The sequence below is a fragment of the Ctenopharyngodon idella genome, chromosome 16 (genome assembly GCF_019924925.1).
Source record: "Ctenopharyngodon idella isolate HZGC_01 chromosome 16, HZGC01, whole genome shotgun sequence".
In the NCBI taxonomy this organism is placed as follows: Eukaryota; Metazoa; Chordata; class Actinopteri; order Cypriniformes; family Xenocyprididae; genus Ctenopharyngodon; species Ctenopharyngodon idella.
In genome coordinates this window covers 23,716,206-23,743,932 of record NC_067235.1, presented here as the reverse complement: position 1 = coordinate 23,743,932, position 27,727 = coordinate 23,716,206, and the positions used below count along the sequence as shown (strand labels likewise).

Sequence of the window (27,727 nt, the reverse complement as noted above, 5' to 3'; positions counted from 1 at the left end):
AATGGGGATTTTGGACTGTCCCATATCAGAGGTCTGACCTTCTCGATTTCATCCAACAATTAAAGTCGTACAGTGTCATTATTTTGACATGATCTAATTGATATGTAATGAACAGTAAATACATAATTAAAAAAAAAAGATATATATATTTTTTAATAAGATAACTTATTTGAATGACCAAAACCAAAACATGTTTCCCAAAATCTTGTTACCAAATTATTTTCCTCATTACACAAAGTCTAGTTCATTTAATTTTATAAATTTGATCTAAAATTTAGTAATTAAACAATTTCACCTCTTTTCCCAGTCTATTTATTGAAAAAGAAGAAAAAAAAATATTATCTGTTTATTTCATTTCATTTTTATTTACATTTTCAAGCCATTGTTTGTACTGTTTTTGAAATAAAGTGCCTTTTAAGAATAGGGGATATGGTTATGAAAATGGCTTTCTAAAGGTTACTGCTAAGATGGGTCATGGGTTCAATTTGGTCACTCACTTTTTGAGTAAAAAAAAAAGGAAAAAGACAGACTAAAACCTGTTTTGTGTGGTTATAGAAACATGACTGAAAAAGTCTGAGTGGCGATTTCATATCCCTCTCTTGGTCAGAGACAAGGAACTGGGTCGGGTTAGTTCACAATGTAACAAGCTGTACTGGTTAATAAGCTCTAAATAAGAGTGTTTCTTTTCTGACAGTAGGACAAAAAGATTCTATTAGCATCTGACCAGTTATAGTTTTGAACTGTAGGAGTGAATATAGTATCACGTGCTCCAGTTATATAACATTCAATAAAACTCAATAGTGGCAAAGGTGACATTACTAAGCATATCTTGTCATGATTATTGACTGTAACGAGTTTGATGCTTTTTACCATATCAGGTTGTCGGCAAAACCCATAACCGAACTTGTGTTACTACCAAATGACATATTGTTATAGATAATTTTTTAGCATATTTTCATTTGAAATGAAACTTTGTACTCTTACTTAATGTGTTTTCTGCCTATACCTGCTTTATTCATATTTCATATTTTTAACCCCACACTACACCCATATTGTTGAAAAGAATAAAAGTTTGTTTTTACAAAACATACTTTCTTAAAAATATTCTTTTCAAAATTAAATTCACAACGACCTTAAACACACTGAGCATCAATATATTATCATCACAATCATTAACTTTATATGGCCCGCTCACTGCCATAAAAGGATGTGCTTTCACATCCCTCTGAGATGTTATTTTACGTCTTAATGTTGCTAGTTAGCAAATGTTCATACGGTCATAACCTGTGTGATAAAGCTGGATAAATAAAGGATGACAGTTCTGGACAAATAAGGGAACTGATAAAGACAATCAAATCTGCATTCAACTGTAAAAATAGATCCCATGTTTATTGCATTAAAAATACTGCATATTTCAAAATACACTTAAATATCTTCATATACCTTCAGTGCTTTGATCGAAAAGGCGATCTTCATCTTCCAATCAGCCAGATTTGTCCCTGCAGCAGCATTTACGGTCACAATTTGCAATCTGAGTCGTCTTGATATCGATATAAGACATTACTTTACAGTAAAGACTTTACAGAGACCATGTGTGTGTTTGTGTCCAATGCTGATGTCTGTACTGAGACCAGCTGATGTTAAACGGAATGTAATACACAGTTTTCAGCTCTAAAAATGAAGAGCTCTGAATTTCAGTTTTGGTTTGAGTGCATTAGAACAATCCTTGATGAAATGTTGTGCGGCAAGTTAACTAGGCACCAAAGAGATTCTGTAGGAAAAGATCAGATCATCTATAGGCAGGCAAATCGAGCATGCATTCAGCATCTCAGAGAAAGAAATCAGGATTCCTTCCTCAAGGCATCATCTCATCATATCTTATTCCCATGCGTTGAACTGAGCATCTGAATCACAAAAGGAATGTACAGTATATCCACTTTGTCAGACTTTAAAAGTTCTCTTTTTTTTTTGTCTTCAGAGTTATAATATCCTTTCACCTTCATTGGACTCTGTAATTCCTCCGGTGGCCCAATGAGCCTCATAATGAGTTCTAAGTTCTGATCCAGATGCAGAGCAACAGAGGTCTGTACAGGTGTTAATGTTCACCCCGCAGAATCACTCACTCAGGGTCAGTGCAAATAGAATTGTGCAAGTCTACATCACGTAGTGTCCCACATGGCAATCTTTTTCTTAATCAGTGTTTTTTGTCTTGCTTCCCAATAAAAATCTTAAAATAAATTTACTTGAGAAGGAAAATTGTATGAGATATTAAGACTTTTGAATTTTGACTTTTTGAATTTTCTTAACCCTGTTGGGTTTCTTATTACCATATTAATTAAATCTAACAAAATTATATCAAATGTATCAATGTATCTTGTTTTATAGAAACTCAGATACTGTTTTTGGAAAACAAGACAAAATACTGAGGAAAAAAAAGTCCAAAAATTTGCAGCCAAGCCAGTGTTTCCTTCTTGACTATACTGGGTGAGGAGCGTGGGGTTTCCCAGGGTACTGCTGTCTCCGTAAAGGTGGATGAGGCGCAGGTCTGTACACATAAATAAAACTTTGATCAGATTACACTTTTTACAATATTTTACTCCACTGCTTATTGCATGAATGATGAGTGTCTTCTCACCTGGCAGGAGCAGCAGCTGAAGTAGGGTTACGTGAGTAAGATGATGAAGATGCAGCAGATCCTGAATGTCCCAGCAGTGGGGGTGGAGGAGGGTGGGGTGAAGGATCCACAGGCAGTGGTTTCTTGGGAACCGGAGGTTTTGGGGGAACAGGGTTCTGAAACAGGACGAGGTGATTCAGAAGTCAGTATGGACTTTGTTTTTGTCTTATAGGTTAAATTTGCAATTTATTAGTTCAAAATAGCTTTTCGCTCAAGAGCACATTAGTGTTGTTAATAGAGGGCTACACTTTACACGCCTGTGGTGATACCTGTCGGGTAGAGAGGACAGGGTCAGGAGGGAGGGGCTTGCTTGGTGCAGCCGGTCGTGTTCCTGTGGGCTAGACGTACAGTCGCAGATGCAGCCATGTGACAGAGAAAAGCAGGCGCTCGGTGAGACTAGCTTATTGTACAGTTTTACTCAAATCATTGGGAATCAAACTATTCCACCATGATTTCCCCTTGATCTCAAGAATAATTTGTCCGAGACCAGGCTGAATCACAGGCCATGCACTGCACAAATGATTCCACTGATTCATCCAAGCAAGAAGCTGCTCAAATATTTCTGTTTTCACCTTGCAGAGAGACTGGGAGAGATAAAACATTATTTAGATAGGTGGAGGAGAGAGGGGCAAAGGCCTCATCACAGCACTATGTTGTTTTGCCACCATCACCTACTCTTACTACGCAAGTGTTTTTTGCTAGTTTCAGCCCGACGAAGTGATCGTTTTCACATCCTGTGGCACGTTGTTTAAATAGCAAAAGCATTTGCGTCCATTTGTGCGTCCATCGGCGTGCTGGTCTGAAAACGAGGTGTGTTCAGGCGCATTGTAGGTACGTTGCTATTTTAAGGCAACTGAAATAGACTGAACCATCGACCAACTGAAACCTGGTCTAAAGTCAATGCCGCAATATTTGTTTTGTCATTTAAAGAGCGTGTTAGTAATATGCGCCTATACGCGGGTGCACAACGCGCATACACTCTGTTTATTGCACACACAGGGACGCCCAGCAACACAAAAATATGCCAAATATTAAAAATAAAAGGATTACTATGTAAAAGATTTATTATTGTGTGCATACAGATAAAAACACTTTAGTGGAATCCAGCTTGTGCCGTAGATGGGTGATTTCAAAACACTGCTTAATGAAGCTTCGAAGCTTTACGAATCTTTTGTTCCAAATCAGTGGTTCGGAGCATGTATCAAACTGCCAAAGTCACGTGATTTTAGTAAACGAGGCTTTGTTACTTCATAAGTGTTTTGAAATTTCAATGGTTCACCACTGGGGGGCGTGACTTTGGCAGTTTGATACACGCTCCGAACCACTGATTCGAAACAAAAGATTCGTAAAGCTTCGAAACTTCAAGAAGCAGTGTTTTTAAATCACACATCACTAGATATTGTTGAATACAGTCGTTATTTTGTTTTCTTGGCACACAAAAAGTATTATCGTCGCTTCATAACATTAAGGTTGAACCACTATAGTCATATGAACTGTTTTAAATATGTTTTTAGTAGCTTTCTGCGCATCTGAAAGTGTTAATTATATTGCTGGCAATGGAGGTCTCACTGAGCCATCTGATTTTATTAAAAATATCTTAATTTGTGTTCCGAAGATGAACGAAGATCTTATGGGTATGGAACAATATGAGGATGAGTAATTAATGACAGAATTTTCATTTTTAGGTGAACTAACCCTTTAATTTATTTTTAATTTTTGAACTTTTATACATTAATTTTGGTTAAAGATCTGAACGCATGAAGCTATTAAGCATTAGCATTCAAGTCAACTGAACTCAACTTTTGACTACATAGTGTATGACTGTATGTTGTGATGAATTAGATGTTAACTGAACTTTTTCTTTATGTTGATATTTGAAAATATTCCAGATTACATGCTCTCCCTCAGTCTGATCTCAAAGGGCACTGGGATCTCTACACACTCCATTCACTCCAGAGGAACCATCAGCCCATCCACATGCACAAAGCACCATCATCTCATTATTAAACCTAAATGACAGGGACACAAGCACACCTCCACATGCAAAACCACACAAAGACTCGGACCACGACTAGGAACATGGAGTGAGTTTCTAAATGTAGACACTTTGGGTCAAGACAAAATAACAGACACAGTTAAACATGGCAGCTATAGCAGCAAGTGCTCCTTCTACCTTGCACTGCATCTTGCTCTCTGAGGGGGCGGGGTCAGGAGGGAGGGGTTTGGTGGGAGGGGCAGGCCAATGGCCTGCCAACTGAAGAACCAGAAAGAGCAATAAAAATAATATTGGTTTGTATATATAACACACCACTACATCCACCAGATCAGCTCTACACATCTCTATTCCTCACAAGCTTGGTGAGCAGCGATGAGATTTACCTGAGCTGGTTTAGAGACAGGATCAGGTGGAAGAGGTTTAGTTGGAGGAGCAGGCCTGTGCTGAACCTAACAAGACAAAAGTGTTGTGGAGGGGGTAGTAGAGAGGGAGTGAACTTTTACAGCACATGCACGTTACAATAAGAAAAGTTAGTTGGCTGTTTTAGGTACAACAGTAAGCCAAGAAAAATTGTCTGGTATTGTTACGATGGCAGCAGATGATACTGTCAGATATTTTTGCAGTTTGTGTAGGAAAAAATTCATGCAGGGAAGGTTCGACGGAGGAGCAACATATGTGTTACAAACAGTGACCAAAAGCATTTGGACTTTCGTTTTACTGCATCAAGCACATTTTCTGTCATTCACCAGATCTTATTCAGCGGATCGATAAAAGAGTCAACCAGACCAATTTTGTTAACCAGGTGAAAGAGACTGTGACCTAAACACTGTCTTACCCGCAGTAGGTTTGCTGGACCTTTCAATGGTCATCTTTAACTAGGAATTTGCCTCTGTTCTAGTTACTGATAAAGAAAATTAATAATCTACCACAAAAAACCATAGCATACATTCTAGAATTGGATCGATACCAGAATTTTGGCTTTGAAATAATACTAGCTTTGTTATCTCACTATACTTTATTTTTATTTAAGAGGACAATTAAACAGGCTTGGGAAACTGATGAAATGAGATTAGGGTTGTAAATATATTCATATTTAAAAATTATGTTATTTAACTTTACTTATTTTCACTTATTTTACTAGTTCATTAGTTAAACATTCTGTAGTTGTTCCTTTTTTAGAAAAAAAGAAAATGATCTGGGTTCAACAATTCATTTGTTTGCTGTTATTTCCTTTTTTTAATTCATTGATACATTATAGAATTTACACTACCATACAAAAGTTTGGTGTCAGTAAGATTTTTTTTTTATTTTTATAAATTCGATTGATTTCAGATTTTCATTTCAAAGTCTGAACTTTTTGTTCAAGTTTTATGCAGAACAACTATTTTCAACATTGATATTAGCAAGAAATGTTTCTTGAGCACCAAATCAGCATATTAGAATGATTTCTGAAGGATCATGTGACTGAAGACTGGAGTAATGGCTGCTGAAAATTCAGCTTTGCTGTCACAGAAATTAAAAATTCATTTTGAAATATATTAAAATAGAAAACAGTTATTTTAAATTGTAATAATATTTCACAATATTACATTTTTTACTGTATTTTTGATCAAATAAATACAGCCATTGTGAGCATAAGAGACCTCTTTCACAAACATGAAAAAAATTACTGACCCCAAACTTACAGCGGTAGTCTGTCAAACTACATCACACAGCATAAAATGATAATCTTTTTAGGTACCATTGTATGTTTTGGTACCAGTATACATACATACCGTACAACTATAATACATTTCATTGCACATGATCACCAGCTACCAGCAGCTTGCTCTGCTATTATTCTCTCTCTGGACATGATGACCCTCACTGGGAGCTAATTTCTCTACTTCTGACTCTCAGTAACTCTAAACCACATTTTAGAAGATCAAGCTCCAGTAATCATATCATCGAATGTGCCAGATGCTCTGCAGCAGCACTGTCTTTCTGTAGAGCAGATTTACTGTACCTTGCTGATAGCCTGGGTGAGAGGGATGTCGCTCTGGTGGGGCCACTGGTACCTGAGCGGTTGCACCTGATCTCCATTTCGAGCATTTGCTAGCTCCATGGCAGGAGTTCTGTGAGGAAAATACAAGGTATTCACAATATTACACACATTCACACATTTTGTAGACACTCAAACTCATATTATATTTTTCAGCATGAAGAAATGAAATATGATGAGAACAATTTGTTGCTAGTCAATTTTACATCAATTTTATACCGATAATAAAATCCAGTTTTACAGAACAGCAAAGATAAACAAGTATCTCACTATCTAAATCTACTTCACATACACCAGTACTGTTGTGTAATAGGAAACTGGAGAACTGTGTGGGAAAGACAGCTAGCAGGGAGACACTTACACTAACATTTGAGATTAAACAAACATTTTTTCTTCTCATCAAGACAGACCTCTGGTGAGTTAAAGAAATTTAAGAAACTCTTCAGGGTGACTGTTTTGCTGGATGTCTCACAACACACATAACCAGAGAGGAGCTTGTCAGCGATAGCCAATGTTAAGCCCAATCAGTTTTTCATTGTCATTCAAAGCTCGTGCTGATGAGAGTCAAAACCAATGTTTAATCAAGTACAGCTATTGCTACCATATGGCTTTTCTGCAGTACAAACTGAAGCTCCACATTTACAGATACCTCCGGTTTTCCTCCTTCACAGAGTATTCAACATAGGCCACCGATACCCCACTGCATCATGGGTAAAACAGTAAAACATTATCTTTAATGATTTATCTTATGATCTATGACTCTTATGAAGGATATTCTCTTATCTCATATTAACACCTCAGGTTGTCATTTCTGGCTGGCTATTGTTTTTTTATGGCACCAGTGGTTTTTTTTTTTCTTTTTTCATTATGTTTGTTATCTACTATGCCGATTGGGTGGGTTTATCAAATTGCCATTGTAGTCTGATAATTTTTCAATGACAAATAAGAGTGTCCACAACAAAGAAAAGATCTTAAAAAATCTTTTTAAAATATAGTTTAAAACACCCAAATTGTTAGAAATGTACCTTTATACCTTTATACAATTTTTAAGAAAAGTTTCAATATAATGACTTTTATGGTGTAACTAAGTAAAATTAAAGGGTTCATGACATGGAAATATATATGTGGAAAAACAATTAATTTCAACCCACATCCTGACCCTCGGTCTGAAATGATCTGTTTTAGGGGGCGGCTTGTTTAAGGCTTGTCAGTAAACAGCCACTATTATGACTGGCTATCATCATTGCATAGGAACCAGTATCAACACCTATTCACTACTGCACGTGATTAAGTGTTTTGAAGACATTATCCATATAAAACCGTCATTTACAGACAAAGCATTTTACTTATGTTGTCAGCAACTGCTTTATCTTTCAACAAAAGTTTTTTTTTGTGAACACGCCATTACACGGTGCCTCATTTACAAAACAATCTGCAGTGAAATTCTTCTAACAAACATGTAATCCTCCGGCGCGATCAAATACGCTATTAAAAATAAACCATCCACTTGTTCCTGATGCTGGTATCCTTCTGAAGTCCCTATAGAAATGAGCAAATGAGCTGTTTAAACAGGGCGCATCAAAGCAAATGTTCCTTTAAGCCTCCCTTTACTTCCATTTGTTCCCTTGTCGTTCCCTTGTCGGCAGACTCAAGCACGTACATCATGTATTTGCCTGTGTGACATCACAAATCCCACAATATCCAAACGAGCTGTTTTTGGAGCTTAATTAAAGAAATGCTTTGTTTATAATGAGGAGGACATTATAAGCTCTGAAACTTGCAGGATGTTTTAATGGTAAGTAAAAAAAAAAAAAAAAAAAGACCTCTTATATGTCAAAAGATCAAGACAAATTTGATTTCTCATGTCATGACCCCTTTAACACTTTCCTTATACCTTGAATACATTTTCAAATATTATTAAGTAGTTTTGTTATTTATTTATTAAATTATTATTAGTTATTTTTACATAAAATATTATGCCAAACTTCTACAAAAGATTTTCTGTTTAAGAATTTCATTCTTTTACTGAGTTTTTTTTTTCTTTATTATGTTGTCAGGCCATGTATCTAAATGAATTTTAATTCAGAAATTAAAAACATGCTCATCATAGAAGATGTTTTTTTAAGTAACAGCATGCATAAATTGCATTTTTTATGTAAATAAAAATAAATAAATAATTAAAATTTTTATTATTATTATTATTATTATAACTCAAATTAATGACCCTCAATGAATCATTGCCAGCAAAGTGAGATAAATTGCCTCAATAATGTATGTCATCTCTCTGTCCCTGTGTCTTTTTCTCAGTCTTACCGGCTCTGTCGGGTCTTGCTGAAGGGGGTGTGGCCAAGGTACACAAGGCCTCGTCGACAGCGGGGGAAGCGGAGTGCGACAAACAGTAGTGAGACCGGCAACACAAACAGGAAAATGACCAGAAGAGCCACCCTCGCAGGATCTGAATCTGTATACAGATAAAAAGTGAGGCTAAACACTAGCACGGCAATGTAATCAATGTGATGATGTGTTACTTAGCGAGTCCAAATGTTTTGTTTAAAGTTACATGTGAATGTGTGTGTGTGGTACCTCTGGACTTTTGAGCAGGGCCGCTGTCCACACTGCCTCCAGTTCCAGCGTATCTGCAGTCAGGAGGTGCCCAGCCCTCATCACAGTGACAATTCTTATTACTGTTACAAACCTACATATACAAAGACAAAATAGAGAAGGAAATAATGGAACTGCAAGTTTTACTGACTCATCGCTCTTCGTCCGTTCCTCCCCTCCCCCCTCCTCACCCCGTGGCCATTGCAATTCCTGCGGCATTCTTCTACACCAAACATGGACACGTCCCGGCATCGTTGGTCCACACATGCCTGAGAATACAATATTACAATAAATCAAACATTCGATAAATGTAATTTTTAATAAATTTCAAATAGATGTTTAAAAAGTCTTTTACTAGGACATAAATATGTCTCTACATATTATTTAATATTATCAAATATTATTACCATTTAAAATAACTGTTTCTATTTGAATATATTTTAAAATGCCATTTATTCCTGTGATGGCAAAGGTGATTAGAGTCTTTAGAGTCACATGATCCTTCAGAAATCATTCTATCAGCATTCTGCTAATTTAATGCTCAAGAAACAGTTGTACTGCTTAATATTTTTAAAAATTTCTTCAGGATTCAAAAGAACAGCATTTATTTGAAACTGAATTTTTTGCAACAATGTAAAAGCCTTTACTCTTATTTTTACATCCTTTGCTATATATACACACACACACACTAAATATATGTATTAAATTAACTTTCCTAAAAAAGTACACATTTTATGGAAACTCACCTTGTTCGGCCCACATGCCGTCCCCTGGGACACCATGGCTGGGTCAGAAACATCATCACCCAGATTAAAATAGGTCCCCCTACAGGTGAAGTCACTCTGGTTCAGTATGACCGTTGTGGTTAGAATCTCAACGTTGGAGCCCAGCAGGGGGCGATCACTTCCACCCTGACACTGGATCCTACCACAGTGCACATCCCTAAGAAAACAGATTACAGTCCTATTTTCATAAAATACAATGTAATTAAACAATATTCCTGCAGAGTGTTTTGCACATTTTGTTGGTAAATATGCTTATAAAATAAATCAAATAAAACAGACTACTCGATCCTCAATATTTTAGGAAACAGTCATGATCATGTCTGTGCTTAAAAAAAAGGATCACATTCCAGGCTACAAGTGCTCACCCTTTCAGACAGGGGATATAGGATCCGTTAGGCATCTGGCCACAATTTCCGTACTTATTTCCCTGCTTATTCACAGATAAGAAGCAGATAGGTGGAGCGTGGGTGGAGTCTTAGAGGGGCAGAGAGAACAGAGAATGAACCACAATAAATCTAGACACTAGGTGAGAATCATCAGAATCATCATTGAGGAGTGTGTGACACCTACTCGCTCCCCAGAGCATTTGGCACTGCTCGTCCAGACTGGCACACACACCGCTGTAGCAGTAGGAGGAACCGTCCTTGCATGACTCTCCATTCTGCAGAAACACATTAGGAGGACAGTAGGGGGAAGTGCCGGTGCAGTACTCTGGCAAATCGCACTCTCCCAACGGCTCCCGACACACCGACCCGGCCACACGCAACTATGGGGAAAGTGATGGGATACAGTGAGAGAGTAGCATTAGCGGCACATGTCTAAGTGAGTAATTATTTATAAGCAAACTCACAAACCTTGCAGTTCTCACAGCAGATGCCATCAGAAGAGCACTGGGCCCCGGGAACCAGTTTACATGTGCTGGCATTGCAGCAAGGATCCTTACATTCCTGAACAGACACATACAGGAAGCAGATTATAGAGGTGAAGAGCATATACAGAAGGCCTTTATTAACCCCCCGGAGCTGGGTGGAGTACGTTTTATGATCGATGGATGCACTTTTTTGGGCTTCAAAATCTCATCCTCCAATCACTCCCACTATAAAGCTTGGAAGAGCCAAGATATTTTTAATATAACTCTGATTGTGTTTGGCTGAAAGAATAAAGTCATATATACCTAGGATGGCTTGAAGATGAGTAAATTATGGGGTAATTTTCATTTTTCAATTTAAATTTTCATTTTATCCCTTTAAAGGGTTAGTTCACCCAAAAATGAAAATAATGTAATTTATTACTCACTCTCATGCTGTTCCACACCCGTAAGACGTTAATCTTCAGAACACAAATTGAGATATTTTTGTTGAAATCCGATGACTCAGTGAGGCCTCCATAGCCAGCAATGACATTTCCTCTCTCAAGATCCATTAATGTACTAAAAACATATTTAAATCAGTTCATGTGAGTACAGTGGTTCAATATTAATATTATAAAGCGACGAGAATATTTTTGGTGCGCAAAAAAAACAAAATAACGACTTATATAGTGATGGCCGATTTCAAAATACTGCTTTAGGAAGCTTCGGAGCGTTATGAATCAGCGTATCGAATCAGCGGTTCTGAGTGCCAAAGTCATGTGATTTCAGCAGTTTGGCGGTTTGACACGTGATTTAAATCATGATTCGATACGCTGATTCATAAGATTAACGAAGGTCTTACGGGTGTGGAACGACATGAGGGTGAGTAATAAATGACAGAATTTTTTGGGTAAACTAACCCTTTAAGTTGTCACAAGCACTTTGTTGTAACTTGTAAGTCACCAGTAAATGGAGCAGAACCAATAGGTTTCTTACATCCAGCAGGCCGCAGTCACACTCCTCTCCTTTTTCCACGTATAGGTTCCCGCAGCGTGGACCTCCCAGAAGGCTCTCCGGCTGAGGCACATTAAACAGACACATACCGCCACCATGCAGTAGACTGAGAGAGAGATCCTGTTCGCTGCAGCTGCTGAAGAGCTGACCGGGCATAAACCTGCACATGGGAGCATTTACTGCATACTGCATGATTTATCACTAGTGATATAATATCATACAGTCACAGACACATTTTTTCACTCACCCAGTGGAGGGCTCCATGATGCAGCCCCCAAGCCGAGGCTCGTTCTGGCAGTGGCAACGCCTTTCGGCCGTATCGTGACTCATTCCCAGGTTGTGACCCAACTCATGTGCCACCGTTGACGCCACACCTAACACACTCACCAGGTGATCCTACAGTACAGGAAACACAGTGATTACTCGAACAAGATCTAACTTATTGCATAAAGACCAAGATTAAATGAACAGTTTCCCTCACCACATTCACTCCTCCTGACCGATCCTTTGAGCACATGGAGGACTGAGACGCCATGCCAACTGTCGTTCCATCAAATGACTCACCCCTAATGTATTTAAGCACATATTGTAATTCTGAATTATTTCCTTGTCTATTAATACCCGAACACACTGTGCCCATTTTTCTGGAAATCTAGACCTACATGATCAGCTGTGCATTGTCATGCCGTAGTCGTGGTAGTAGCTCCCTGGTCCTCCAATCCAGGAAGCGGTTTAGAGTTTCAGTGGGACTTTTATCCACTTGAATCTTGTCCTGGTCACTCCAGATCTCCAAACCCAGCAGTGCCACACGTACATTCAGCGGCCTGTAGAACTGAGACAGAGGGACAGGCAGAGATTTAGACAGAGACTAAGACTCACGAGTGCTTCCAGAATATATATGGTGATTAGCGGTGTTGTTATTATTAATTAAAACTATTAAAAATTGTTTTCGTCAGTTGAAATTATGCTGAAATAAAATAAAATATAAATATTAGATTAAAAACTGAAAAACTTGAAATGTCACCTTGGCAACTAACTGAAATAAATAAATAAAAATAGTTCTAAAAAGTACTAAAATAACCAAATAAATCAATAAATTAAAGCTAAATGAAGCTTAAACAATAAATTAAAGGTAAATATAACTAAACTAAAAATAATAAAAACGATAAAGGCACATAACGAAATTACTAAAAATTAAAATGAAAACTGAAAATATAAAATTAAAGGCAAATTCAAAATATGAATAAATATTATAATAGTTAATAAATAATACTAAAATAACACTGTTATAGTGAGGTTCGAAAAGACCACAAGTGGAAAAACTTCTATTTAACATTTTTTTAATTTAATTTTTTTTTTTTAACATTATAAATTCTTTAATTTAATGAGCAGCACTTAAGCTGGAATCCATACGTTTGTGTAAAAACTGAGGATCATGTTCTCTAGTGTGATTTGAGAAATGAAGTGCTTTAATGGAAGCAGGCACATTTGACCATCTGTACAAAGAGCCATCTGTAATCAATTAGTGATCTAGAAGTAGTGCAGAACGTCAAACATTTATTATTCATTTTATATCAAAACATTTAATTGCAATTAACAATTTTATATTGTTTTTAAAATTCTAAAACGTTCAGTTTATTTCCAGGTTTAAAATGAAGTTTACTGCTCTGAACGCATGTTTTGATATTTACACTACTGTTCAAAAGTTTGGGGTGAGTACAATTTTTTTTTAAACAAAATTAATACTTTCATTTAGCGAAGGCACATTAAATTGTTTAAAATTGACAGTAAAGACATTTATAATGTTACAAAAGATTTCTATTTCAAGTAAATGCTGTTCGTTTCAACTTTCTATTCATTAATGAATCCTGAAAAAAAAAAATGAAAAAAATATTTCCAAACACAAACTTCTGTACTCTATTGTACATGTATATTTATTTAGATATAAAACTTACCCAGTCTACTTGGTTTGCCACATCCAACATGCGGTAAATCATGGTTTTATTATTCTTCTGATAATTCATAAACTGTGAGGAAGACAGAAAATGAATGGAAACAGGTTCAAAACTGAAGTCTTAAAAATTCAGATATATGAACTAAAGGATTAATTCACTCCAGAATTAAAATTTACTCACCCCCATGTCATCCAAGATGTTTATGTCTTTCTTTCTTCAGTCGAAAAGAAATTAAGGGTTTTGAGGAAATCATTCCAGGAATTTTCGCTATATAGTGGACTTCAACAGGGACCAACGGGTTAAAAGTCCAAACTGCAGTATCAGTGCAGCTTCAAAGGGCTCTACACGATCCCAGCCGATGAATAAGGGTCTTATCTAGCAAAACGATCTGTCATTTTCTAAAAAAAAAAAAAAATTATATACTTTTTAACCACAAATGCTCTGCGATGTGCGTCCACGACTTCACGCATTACATAATCACATTGGAAAAGACGTGTCGTGACGTAGGCGGAATTCTCATTTTCTCCTCCAACTTCAAAATTGTCTGAAATCGTTGTTTTACCTTTTTTTGTAAAGGGTGTTTGACTTAGTATTTGCACGTTTGCTTTGTAAACACTGGGTCGGTACTTCCGCCCTTCCAGCGTGATTAAGTAATGCATGTTGTGGACGCTAGTGCAAGACAAGCATTTGTGGTTAAAAAGTATATACTTTTATTTTTTTTGAAAATGACAGATCGTTTCACTAGAAAAGACCCCTATTCATTGGCTGGGATCGTGTAGAGCCTTTTGAAGCTGCACTGAAACTGCAATTTGGACCTTCAACCCTTTGTACCCCAGTGAAGTCCACTATATGGTGAAAAATCCTGAAATGTTTTCCTCAAAAACCTTCATTTATTTTCAGCTGAAGAAAGAAAGACATGAACATCTTGGATGACATGGGGGTGAGTAAATTATCAGGAAATTTTAATTCTGGAGTGAACTAATCCTTTAAGAGTAGATGTGATACAGTATATTCACCAGTAGAGGGTGTAAATGTCTTATGACTGTATGTGTGCGTGACAGAGATACCTCTACTCTCTTACCTCCTTATGATCCGCCACCAGCACCAGCTCAATATATTTGGTCTCTGAGAGAATGTCTCTCTTACTCTGTCACGCAACAGCAGAAAAGGACCATGAGAACAATCAGATAAATATACATACCTATAAATACACATATGCACACAGCATGCTCACCCTGTGTATGTGTGGGATGATCTGAATGGGTGGAATAGAAGTGTTTGACACTCCACAGTCTCTAGACTCAGATGTTTGTGAGTCCATGGGGTAGATCACGTGCATCCATCCTTCTTCCATTTCTCCACTCCCTTCCTCATATTTTCCATGCTCTTCTTTCTCAGGAAGTAGCTCAAAGCTCAGTGTGGAGTTAACGACTATCACTCCCCTGTGGAGAGAAAAAGATGTGACATTACTGACTAACACAGACTGAACATCATGTTCACACACACATAACTGATACAAACATATGGTAAATGTATATTCAAATAAATTGTACAGGCTATAAATACATTGCAGTTTAAAGGTTTGGGGTCAGTGGGATTTTTATTGAAAGAAAAAAAATACTTTTATTCAACAATGATGCATTAAATTGATCAAAAGTGACAGTAAAACTTAAAATTGCCACAAAAGATTTTCATTTCAAATAACTGCTGTTCTTCTGAATTTAATCAAAGAATCCTTTTAAAAGCGTATCACCATTTTTACAAAAATATTAAGCAGCACAACTGTTTTCAACATTTATAATAATAAGACATGTTTCTTCAGCATCAAATTCTTCATGCTGAAAATGCTGCTGAAAATTTGAAAATGTAGCAATATTTCCCATTATTACTATTTTTACTCACCGACCACAAACTTTTGAACAGTAGTGTATGTGCCTCATAGGTCATTTTCGGTAATAATTTGATACTAATAAGGACATCACAAAACTGATCTCAAACCCATATAAACAATCTGTACTAATAAGTCTGGTAAAGGTCAACAGTCTTCGATAATCTGTTAAGAAACACAGATTCCTTTCTCATATTTCCTCCATTGCTTTGACAAACTAACAACCCCATGACCTCTGAAATATAAGCTGGTCTTACTGTTTACAAATAAAATAAGCCACAGCATTGTTGAAAGTTTAGCAATGACCATAAGTCAGTATAATCTCTCACAGTGGTCAGTGAGCTATTTCCCTGCAAAGGAACATATTTGTAGATTTGAAAAAATGTAAAGAAAATATTACCGTAACCCAGAGCAGGAGCTGAGAGCTACGCGGGACTGAGGAAAGCCTTGCACTGAACCATGATAGTAACAATGTGTCTGACGAATAAACAGATGAAATGTACATTAAGTTGCTTAAATAAGAGTAATATTACATAAGGCGCTATGAAATAAACATGCACTAGAGTATGAAGGGCTCGACTCACCACTAGGTTTTCCTTCATGGATACCCCAGTTCCATTTGGCAGATAGTAGAACACATTAGGCGGCTTTGGCAAAAGATCTCTGCAAACAAATGTTCATATATGATGATTTTATCTTCATTAGCTGCTGATTAGACTCGCAGGAAATTACTTACTGGTTTTTTTCCAGGTCCACGATATACAAGCTGCTTCCCACTTGTAAGCCACACTGCAATCTGTCAGGGTGACCATTCTGGAGAGAATGAGAGAGAGAGAAAGAGAGACAGAGAGATTTCATGTTATAATGAGATTATCTGAATAGCGTATTTGTTATAGAGACACAACAAACTTATGAGCCTATTTATGAGCCCTCCTGCTCCAGCACAGATCATGATTTATATATATATATATATATATATATATATATATATATATATATACACACACACACACACACACACACTATATTGCCAAAAGTATTGGGACCAAATCATTGAATTCAGGTGTTCCAATCACATCCATGGCCAACACATGTATAAAATCAAGCACCTAGGCATGCAGACTGCTTCTACAAACATTTGTGAAAGAATGGGTCGCTCTCAGGAGCTCAGTGAATTCAAGCGTGGTACCGTGATAGGTTGCCGCCTGTGCAATAAGTCCATTCGTGAAATTTCCTCACTACTAAATATTCCACGGTCAACTGTTAGTGGTATCATAACAAAGCGAAAGCAATTGGGAACAGCAACTCAGCCACAAAGTTGTAGGCCACGTAAAATCACAGAGCGCAGTCAGCGCATAATAAGGAGCACAGTGTGCAGACGTCGCCAACTTTCTGCAGAGTCAATAGCTACAGACCTCCAAACTTCGTGTGGCCTTCAGATTAGCTCAAGCAGCCGAGCAGCTGCATCCAAGCCTTACATCACCAAGTGCAATGCAAAGCGTCGGATGCAGTGGTGTAAAGCACGCCGCCACTGGACTCTAGAGCAGTGGAGACGTGTTCTCTGGAGTGACGAATCACGCTTCTCTGTCTGGCAATCCGATTGACGAGTCTGGGTTTGGCGGTTTCCAGGAGAACGGTACTTGCTTGACTGTATTGTGCCAAGTGTAAAGTTTGGTGGAGGGGGGATTATGGTGTGGGGTTGTTTTTCAGGGGTTGGGCTTGGCCCCTTAGTTCCAGTGAAAGGAACTCTTAATGCTTCAGCATACCAAGACATTTTGGACAATTTCATGCTCCCAACTTTGTGGGAACAGTTTGGGGATGGTCCCTTCCTGTTCCAACATGACTGCGCACCAGTGCACCAAGCAAGGTCCATAAAGACATGGATGAGCGAGTTCGGTCTGGAGGAACTTGACTGGCCTGCACAGAGTCCTGACCTCAACCCCATAGAACACCTTTGGGATGAATTAGAGCGGAGACTGCGAGCCAGGCCTTCTCGCCAACATCACTGCCTGACCTCACAAATGCGCTTCTAGAAGAATGGTCAAAAATTCCCATAAACACACTCCTAAACCTTGTGGAAAGCCTTCCCAGAAGAGTTGAAGCTGTTATAGCTGCAAACGGTGGGCCAACTCCATATTAAACCCTACGGATTAAGAATGGGATGTCATTAAAGTTCATGTGCACGTAAAGGCAATATAGAGTGTGTGTGTGCATATATATATATATATACACACACACAACTGGGCAGTTGTGGCCTAATGGATAGAGAGTTGGACTTGTAACCCAAAGGTCATGGGTTCGGGTCTCAGGTCCAGCAGGGATTGTTGGTGAGTGGAGTGAATGTCCAGCGTTCTCTCCACCCTCAATACCACGACTGAGGTGAGACCCTTGAGCAAGGCACTGAAACCCCCAACTGCTCCCTGGGCGCCGCAGCGTTCCGTGTGTGTGTGCACTTGGATGGGTTAAATGCAGAGCACAAATTCTGAGTATGGGTCACCATACTTGGCCACATGTCACTTCACTTCATATTTATATATATATATATATATATATATACATACATATATATATAGAGAGAGAGAGATATTAATAGTTAATAAAAACTCATCATACTCAGTGTAATTATATTATTTATTGTAAATAATATTAAAATAGGTGGAAAATGGACATACAAGTAGCACATATATTCTACTATGAAAGTTATTGATCGATAATTTAATCTGTTTTATAGGTTTTCAAAGTAAAGTCTTTTCAAGTACTCTGGATCCTATCCACACAGTGGTTTGGAATCACTGCATCAGCACATGACCAGAAGAAAAAACAGATTCTTTCAGAGGATAAAATAGCTTTATTTTAGAGGGTGAACTGGGCTATAAACAGACTTCCCCTCCTCCAGACTTTTTCTGTGCCTTTCTCTCATCTCACTTCCTATTCTAAGCACCTTTTCCTGTCATTCTATCACATCCCCTTGACTCATACACACATTCAGCAGCCTGATGAAAAAGTGAAACCCCACTCAGCTTCCTGTTATACCACTGCTGCTGTTTCCTGCTTTTCTCCAATGTGCTAATAGGAACAGCTCACTTTATTGACCCCTCCTTCTCTCAGCCAATAAAAGCAGGTCTATTTGACCTCTTTCTGCACCAGCCATTCAGAACAGGTCTAACTGGCCTCTCTCTTTCCCTGCCAGTCAAAGCAAGACAGGCATCTCTCATAGCAAACTCACTGTAAAAGGAAAGGTCACATCTGTTCTATCTATTTTTCTGAAAGTCTGAGCTAGCCTGAATTTTTTTTTTTTTCTATTCTGAATTTGTAGATGTGAAGAACAAAATGCGATCACACAGTAACAAGCACATACTTAATCTTAATTGTATCTGAAATTAGAGTTAATAATATGAAACATTTTTGAGTAGAAAATAAACAACAACAAAAAAAAAATTGATAATAAAAGTGGAGCCATTTTGAAAACTGCTGAAACCACATTTTTAGGAGACTTGCAGGCACGAGGTGGGTGAAGGTCAAGTTCACTCTCGAGAGTATTTGGACCTGGCCCAATTAGGCGGAGTAAAAATACTCCTTTTGCCATACTTGCAATATTCATTTGAATGACTTAAATATAGATTTAAATCAATATTTTATTCTACGGTATTCCTGAACAGGCAGTGCACCATAGCTACTGAATTTATACAGCCCCAGCAAGTCACATTTTATCCAAGTTTTTCCCAAATAATGGCAGGAAACTCGCACGTTGTCCTTGTAACTGCATGCAACTTAGAGTGTTGCCCCGTAGTCCAGATTATGAGCAAATAACTCTTATGAACTGGTTCTTTTTAGAGAAACCTTGTAGTCCGATTTAACAAACAAATGACTCATTTGAGGCCATTTTTTTTATTCATCATTCAAAAAGACTCACAAACTTATCTGTAAAAAAAAAAAAAAAAGCAATTGAACTGTACTCTGTTCAGTCTGTTATTTTTTAACATTTGTGGAGTTGCAGAAAAGGTTCATCAAAAGGTCTCGAGATTGACATCACAAGAGCATCACTGTCTTTCCCACATCTGCAGTCATTTACCAAGCTGCACAACACACACATACATACACTTTTTTTTTTTTTTACAGTATCAAACCTCTAGGCTATTCACAAAAACTAAAGCCCACATTTAACCATCAGATACTGTTCCAGCATTGTTCAGGTTTCCTATACATAACCATAGGCGTCAATTTGTAGGCTACATGTTTATTATTATCAGATGGTTCTGGTGAGTGACTTCACTATGAACTCCTGGGAACAGACTGCAGTTCACTGGGAATGGGTGGATCACTTGTCTCTGAACAACCATGGGCAAGTGAAACTTATGTCTGAGGCAAAGATGAAAAAGAGGGTGTTTATGTGTGTTGGCCCACAAAATGAGCGGTCATTTTTATTTTTCAAATTTGTTTACGAAAAGATATAATCTATTGCAACGTACATTATGAATAGAGTGAATTCAGGTTGATTGGGACATTTTTTGCCATTGAGATGACTGGGAAAAAGTGTCCCAATTCACCCTACCTTTAAAGTAAATTGTTACCAAATGTTTGACTTGGAAATAAAATTTGTGTTATTATTATATACTCTCTTTTATGTCATTTCAATCTCATGTGACCTTTCTTCTTAAAATTAGATATTAGATATTCAGAAAGTACTAGACACTTTTCCATACAATTACAATGAATGAGAAATTAGATTTTCAAGCGTCAAAAAGAAAAAAGTGGTGCATATGGCCTGCGAACTATATTAGTCTTCTGAAGTCATGGAGTGAGGAACATGAAAATCTATTTTTTCTTGATATCTGCCCTAGCTCTTTCTGGCATGTTCATGAGAAAAGACTAATTTGTGAACGAATCAGTCTTTTGAGTATTTTAATACAACCGGTCTGAATGATCTGTTCACTGATCCAGATATTCAAAAGACTAGTTAGTTCACCCAAAAATGAAAATAACGTCATTTATTACTCACCCTCATGCCGTTCCACACCCGTAAGACCTTCATTCATCTTCGGAACACAAATTAAGATATTTTTGTTGAAATCCGATGACTCAGTGGCCATAGCCAGCAATGACATTTCCTCTCTCAAGATCCAATAATGTACTAAAAACATATTTAAATCAGTTCACGTGAGTACAGTGGTTCAATATTACTATTTTAAAGCGAAGAGAATATTTTTGGTGCGCCAAAAAAACAAAATAATGACTTAACATAGTGATGGCCGATGGTCTTACGGGTGTGGAAAGGCATGAGGGTGAATAATAAATGACATTATTTTCATTTTTGGGTGAACTAACCCTTTAAGACCACTTTTTTGATACTGTTTTGTTGCTTTTATGTCCTTTTTGAAGCTTGAATCCATCAGTCCCCATGGAGACTAATTGCATTAAATGAGCCTTTTGTGTTCTTCAGAAGAAACAAAGTCACAGTAAATCATTACAGAATTTCCTTCTTCTTCTTTTTTTTGGTGAACTATCCCTTTAACCACTCCTTCCCTGAATACTCATATCTGCTTCTCTATTTCCCCTCTTTCCTCTTTTTCCCTCTATTCTGTTATTGCCTTCTGCTCCGCCCTGTCTTTTTCTCCATTTCTTTATAAGCGTCTCTTTCTGTCTGAGGTAATGTCCCTGAGCACATGCAGTATGCAGTGCGATGACCTCAGCAGCAGATGAATGCTGGGTGGGGTATTTTTACTGAGGCTAGCTGAGGGTGAAGAAAAAAAGAGTGAGTAAGGGAAGGGGAGCATGGGTGGAGGATGAGGATTGTGCCAGATCTCATGGTTTGCCTGAGCCTTAACTGCTAATATAGGTATTATTATTATTAACTTCTAGAAATTTCTAGAATTATTCTAATAATAAGTGTGATAATTTAATCGATTAATTCTTTATTTTTGTCCAATTCCACTGACAAAACATTTATGTGTATCTTCAACTACAGTATTAGTTCTTGGTTCATGGAGTCACACATGATAAAATGAAAGATGTGTGGTTGAGTGAGTCAGATTAATTGTGAAACTGATACAACTGATTCATAAGTGTTGGTGATTCGCTAAAAAGAACTGCCTCATAAGAGTCAGAATTCACTGGTCACGCTGTATATTTTATGAGTACCAATTCATAAGATTTTTTCGTGCAGGAATTGGACTTCACTTATCCCACCAGTTTTTTTTTTTTTTTGGCTTACTAAAAGGTGCAATGTGTAAATTTTAGCGGAATCTAGCGGTGAGGTTGCGAACTGCAACCAACAGAACTCACCCCTCTCTTTCAGAGAAGCTACGATGGCCATTTGGCCAACACAAAGATGTTGTTGTCTGAAGCCTGGAACATATCAAGCTGACGGTTGGCCGTCGACTGACTAAGTTTTCTCAGTGTGTTCCGCACCGTCGGCTGAAGTTGGTCCTTGTCGACTTTTTTTCGGCCGATTTGACATGTTGAATCGGCATCGGAGCTTGTCGGTTAGTCGGGCCATCTAATCTTTCTGATTGGCTGTTCAGCTACTGCCACTTGCTGGTACGGAAAGGCATTTCTTCTTACGCAGGCACAGAACGGACGTGCTACTTGGCCGTCGGGTGTTGAGCGTCGGTTTGGTGTGTCAGGGCAACTTTGGACCCAGACACTGCCGATGTGAGCCAACCCCGCAGTCTGCTTTTGTCGCCACTAGTTCGTCTGCGTTGGCTTGGTGTGTTCTGGGCTTGAGACAGCAGAGAGTACATTAGCCAGTCAAGCAATGAGGTTTCTTCTTACTTCTAACAAAGAACGGTCTCTGCTTCTAATAAACCAGACGACTACTACTACTACTACTACTACTACTATTACTACTACTACTACTACCACTACTACTTCATGCGTATTCAACATAGTGACGATGCAAGCTGCCTCTAAAAACATGAACGATTTAGAAGAACAACATAGTGACTAAACACGTTCTGTAGAGCAGTTTGTCTGTTTAGGGCTGCTGTAAAAACATGCTGCCGCAAAATGGCGACTTGACATGGAGGGGGGACCCGCGGTGTATGTAGATAAAAATGACTCCTTCTAAGGTGATAAAAACATAACGGTTCATTATGTAAGGTCTTTATACACCACTGAAACATAGTTATGTATATTATATTGCATTTCTGTCAATAGTTCCTCCCAAATTTTACACATTGCACCTTTAAAGAAAGGGCTGAAAGTAATAAAGTAATTTTCTTAAAAATCAGCCTTCACTGGTAGCACTGTATGTTTCACACTACAAAGTAGTGCAGAGAACACTTTCAGAGACACTTTCGATCATTTTGTATCATCACATTTTTAAATAAACCTGGGTCCTAACCTTAGTAGCCACCATATTTAATTGTGTGTGAATGTAAATAAAGCTGTGGCATATGACTACACATATAAACTGTATTAAAATGTGCTATTAGAGATGGAATGGCACTCAAAAAATATCACACTGTATACATTGTTAGTTTGAAACAACACTCTCTCTAATTGCTGTACTAATATGGATGAGTTCCAGTTAGTGGGTGGTGGATGGTTTGAGGACACTGATTAAAATCAACAGACTGTATTCATTGGTACACACACACATGAAAATGCACACACGCCCAAGCCATCACCCGCCTTTCCTCTCGATGGCAAAACATGCTAAAAACAGACCATCTTTGCCTCGGTTTCTGTGATTCAGCCAGGCACAGACGGGCTGCTTTACTGTGTATGACAAAATAAATGAATCAGCTTGTAACCCAGGGAGCATTTCATATATCACACTGTTGAGAGAAGTGACAAAGAGAATGAAACAAATTATGTGAGAGTGAATGAGTAATTAAAGATTAGGAGAGGGATGTGGGTTTGGTGTCCGTATCTGTCCTGTCCTGGAGGGAGAATGTAGGTGTGTTGACATATTCAGTTGGAAACTTCCTGACATAAGGTATGATCTGAGAGGAGAGGAACTAGAGGCAACATTATGGGGACGGACACTTCCTGTGCAGCTGAGAGCAACTGAAGTCATGTCCTGCTGAATTCCCCCACTCTTCAGTCCACACACACACTTTTTATTACCAGTTCCAGTAACAAGGATGAATCTACACAGGCATGAATTGTGGTATGATGTTAGTCAATTTAACATGCTATTTTAGTGTGATTAATTATTTCTGTTAGTAGCTGGTGCAAAAACCCACCTGTAAAACATCACTCAGGCTTCTCCTAACTCCATCCACCACCGCAAATGGCCTTGTCTTCACTAGAGGCTTCAGCTCTCTTCTATGACTTGTGACTGTAGAAAGAGATAAACTTAAGTCCATAAAATTTCTATTTTCCTATGAAATGTCACCCACATGTGCAAATCTGTGTCCATTTTCCTGGTTAATTTAAATCACTTTTCGCATCTTAAATATTTAATAATTAATCCAGATATCCAATCTCAAATGAATCTCTGCCTAGAGCAGTCAACATTTAAACATCCATCGCAAAAATTTGATGATTGACTGTTAATGTTTTATTGTTCATCAGTTGGAAAAAAAAAATGTGAAAAGTGATTCCAACCTGTTTGTCATTATCGCAACTGTGGTGTGGACTTTACTATTCTCACATAATTAGAATGATTGTTAAAACTTCATAGTTATAGCACCTGTTGGCTTGAATCGCACTAGAGTTCGTTGTCCCCCATGGTGCGGTTCGTCTGGACAGGTGTGAATGCAGCAATCGCACTCACACTTGGGTGCACACTAAAAACGGACCAAACAAGTTGCTTTCAAACGAACTCTGGAGCGGTTCACTTGAGATGTGAAAGCAATCTGACTCAATGGACCAATGAACCAAACGATTCACAGTCATCACCAAATAATGTAATTGCACTTCTCCGTGCAAGAATGATGAAGCCGACGAAGCCTTGATTTCAGCTCTACCTGCATTATAACATTCATAGATGGTCTTTACAAAGGTACTACCGCAGCGCTAGGAAATCCAGAGAAAGTGCGTTTACCGCAGTATTAATAGTATACTACGAATGTACTATATAATTTAACAGCGAGAATGATGGCTACATTCGTATAGTGTTTGTGTGTGTCTCAACAGTTACAAATAAAGCCACAATAAGCTCATGGAGCTAACTTGTCAATCATTTTGATGGATGACGCTGAGAAAACTCTGACCAATAAGAGGACAGTTGTACTTACATGTGACTTGCATAAACACATTTTAGTATGCTTTGAAATGTTGCCTTGTGAAAGTGAACCAAACCAAGAAGAAAATGCAACATTGTAACATATGTAGTCCGTTTCAAAAAACGCCCATAGTTATCCTTTACAAAAGAAAATGTATGTATAAAATATATATGTAATCATATTATATATATCATATTAAAATATGCCTGTGTTTTTTTTTTATATATATATATATATATATGAAATTACAGCTTAGATGTTACTGATGATTTCATAAGCCTGATTCAAAGTTGTTTACTGAAAATGAGTCAAAATGACAGGTTTAATTTGTTAAACTCAGAAAAGTATGGTTTTTGTCAATCCAACCCAAATACATGGGTAATCACTGGTTATTCATTTGGCTAACAGTGCCAAAAAAAAAAAAAAAAAAGGCAAAACAAGGACATAAAGTTGTTTTTCTTTTTCAGAACAGCAAGATTCTCATTCCATCTGTTTTTCAGTGGTGTAACAATCCACTATTATTTTATGGAATTCATTATCTATCATTCAAGTCTATCATTTACAAAGACTTAAAGTTGTGTTGATGAGATTTTTGTGGGGGGTTTTGGATTTTTAGTAATAATGCATGCCCATCAGAACGTTTTTATTCAAATGTACTTATATACAGAGAATGAACATACTGTGAGTGAGTAATAACCACTAAAAATGCTAGCTGTGTTGTGAGGGCAGCTGTTGTTTAATCTATGACTGACAGCTGTGCTGGAACATCCATGTACAGCACTGGTTTGCGGGGCCTCTAAACTGCATCAGAAGCATACGGTCAATCTGCCTCAAAGAACTACAAGCCAAAAATAACAAAACTTGCTGAGACAACATAGTTCTAGGACTCTCAACAAACTGTTCAAATTATTTGGAAACAAGTCAGAATTGGAAATCAGGAAGGAATTGAGCAAGTATTTTGGATGTGAATGGCTTTTATAAAATGAGCTTCCTCTCCAGCAGACCAGATTGAAGATCAATTATTTTCAAGAATCCTATAGTTTACAAACATCGAGCATGTGATTAGGTGGGTAAATGACAGTCTGCTGAGCAGACTCTTAAAGAACAGAGCCTGTGACTTATCTAGACTAACAAAAATAGCTGAGCTGTCCACTGTGTTTCTCTAAGCAGACTGTGATGGGTCAAATACTAGAGCATGGCACTAACAACACCAAATTCATGCACTTGATTCCCATTCAATAATGCATAAAATGTAAAATCACTTTGTGTAAAAGTGTCTGTACTAAATGCATAAATGTAACTCTTTCTTTTTTCATGTGATGATATTACAAATTGCTGAGCAGCAATATTTATAGACCCTCTGTACTTTTTAACAATACTGAATATGCTAAACTGGAAGATGCTTGAGTATACTAAAGTTAGTGTAAAGAACATCTAATAACTTAAAGATCCTTTTGTGTATATCGATGTGATCAATTATAGGCCTAAAATTAAACTAACATATCAAATCTGCATCACCATTTGAAACGGGGATTTTTGCCCTGAACTTCATATGAGACTGTTATAGTGACATGTACATGACTGGACTGATTGTAATGACACACTCTCTGCTGTACAACATAAAACAGAGCGCAATCTGTGCATCACAAAAAGCTGTAAATGTACAACTGCTTTGACGCAATATTTGATGCAACAAATTGCTTCAATACATATTTAAAGCGGAGAATTCCATACCATTGTGAGAGGAGTGAGTTATTCGCGCGTCCTGCTGCAGTGTGAAACTGCTGTGATCCCTGTTTAGGGTCAGAGTGAGGGACCCCCTGAACATCATGAGCGGGGTGCCTTCACACAGAAGAAGAGTGACGAGAGTTCGCCAAAAACATCTGAACAACTGATGGTGCTTCATGGTCCAGTGACGCACTGATTTGTCTCTCTGAATTCAAGAGGAGTAGCGGATCGGTACAGTTCTTAAAAACAGCACGCTAATCACGTTAGGATGGCCAGCAGCCAGAGGATCCGTCACACGTGAACGCGCACCTGGCCATTCACCTGCTGGACGCCGAACTGCAGTCCGTTCTGAACGCGTGTTCCCGGCCCAGTGTAGGTTCGGTCAGGGGCAACCGACATCCTGCTGAAAACATCAGTTCTGTCCCAGCAATATTAATGGCTTCTCTGTTTCGCTCGTTTCGTTTTGAGATCAGCGGAATCGTCTGTAATGATAACCTTGTAGATTAAGCTTTCTCTACGAGACAAATCGCATAGTGCGCAGTCCGTCCGCTCGCCAGTGTTAAACTGAGGCAGTATAATCGCATTTCTCAGTGTGACCAACCAGATAGGATTTCCTCTTTCGCCTTAACTCTTTGCTGTCCGGCCGGGTTCACATCCTTGCCAGGGTGATTATACGCATAGGTTTTTCAACAGCTGGAATAATGAAAGATCCCACTAAAGGGCGTAGGCAGCCTACTATTAAGCATAGCGGCTAAAGCAGGGAGTGGGGTGTAATAAAGGAAGTCAAAGCAGGATTGGGAAGGACTGACTATATGTAAGACTATGTATTCCTTTTACATTTTGAGTTTAAACAAAAAAATTAACCTCAAAAGTTAATTGCAAGTTGTCAGAGCGCACCAAATGCTCGCAAACAAAAAATTTAAGTAACCATAGCAACAGTATGCAGCTAGAGCACTGTCTGTTAAAGGGTTAGTTCACCCAAAAATGAAAATAATGTCATTTATTACTCACCCTCATGCCGT

The 27,727-nt window shown here is 37.9% G+C and overlaps 1 protein-coding gene across 5 annotated transcripts; it reads right to left on the bottom strand.

Moving 5' to 3' along the window:
- Positions 1-1,362: 1,362 nt before the first annotated feature.
- Positions 1,363-27,687, bottom strand: adam15 (ADAM metallopeptidase domain 15). 5 transcript variants are annotated; one of them, XM_051866356.1, is made up of 25 exons: positions 26,712-27,687; positions 23,994-24,088; positions 16,541-16,617; positions 16,389-16,467; positions 16,205-16,281; positions 15,151-15,358; positions 14,998-15,063; positions 13,917-13,988; positions 12,624-12,793; positions 12,443-12,527; positions 12,209-12,357; positions 11,944-12,121; positions 10,952-11,044; positions 10,668-10,863; positions 10,463-10,571; positions 10,059-10,254; positions 9,504-9,581; positions 9,295-9,406; positions 9,025-9,172; positions 6,676-6,784; positions 5,054-5,119; positions 4,848-4,928; positions 2,944-3,012; positions 2,636-2,790; positions 1,363-2,545 (listed from the first exon to the last, which is right to left on the bottom strand). In XM_051866356.1, exons 1-25 carry the CDS (start codon positions 26,881-26,883, stop codon positions 2,476-2,478), a joined length of 2,910 nt encoding a protein of 969 aa, XP_051722316.1. In that variant the 5' UTR covers positions 26,884-27,687; the 3' UTR covers positions 1,363-2,475. The 5 variants fall into 5 exon arrangements, with proteins under 5 accessions (XP_051722316.1, XP_051722318.1, XP_051722319.1 ...); XM_051866358.1 differs by lacking the exon at positions 2,944-3,012; XM_051866359.1 differs by lacking the exon at positions 4,848-4,928.
- Between the last annotated feature and the right edge of the window lie 40 nt (positions 27,688-27,727).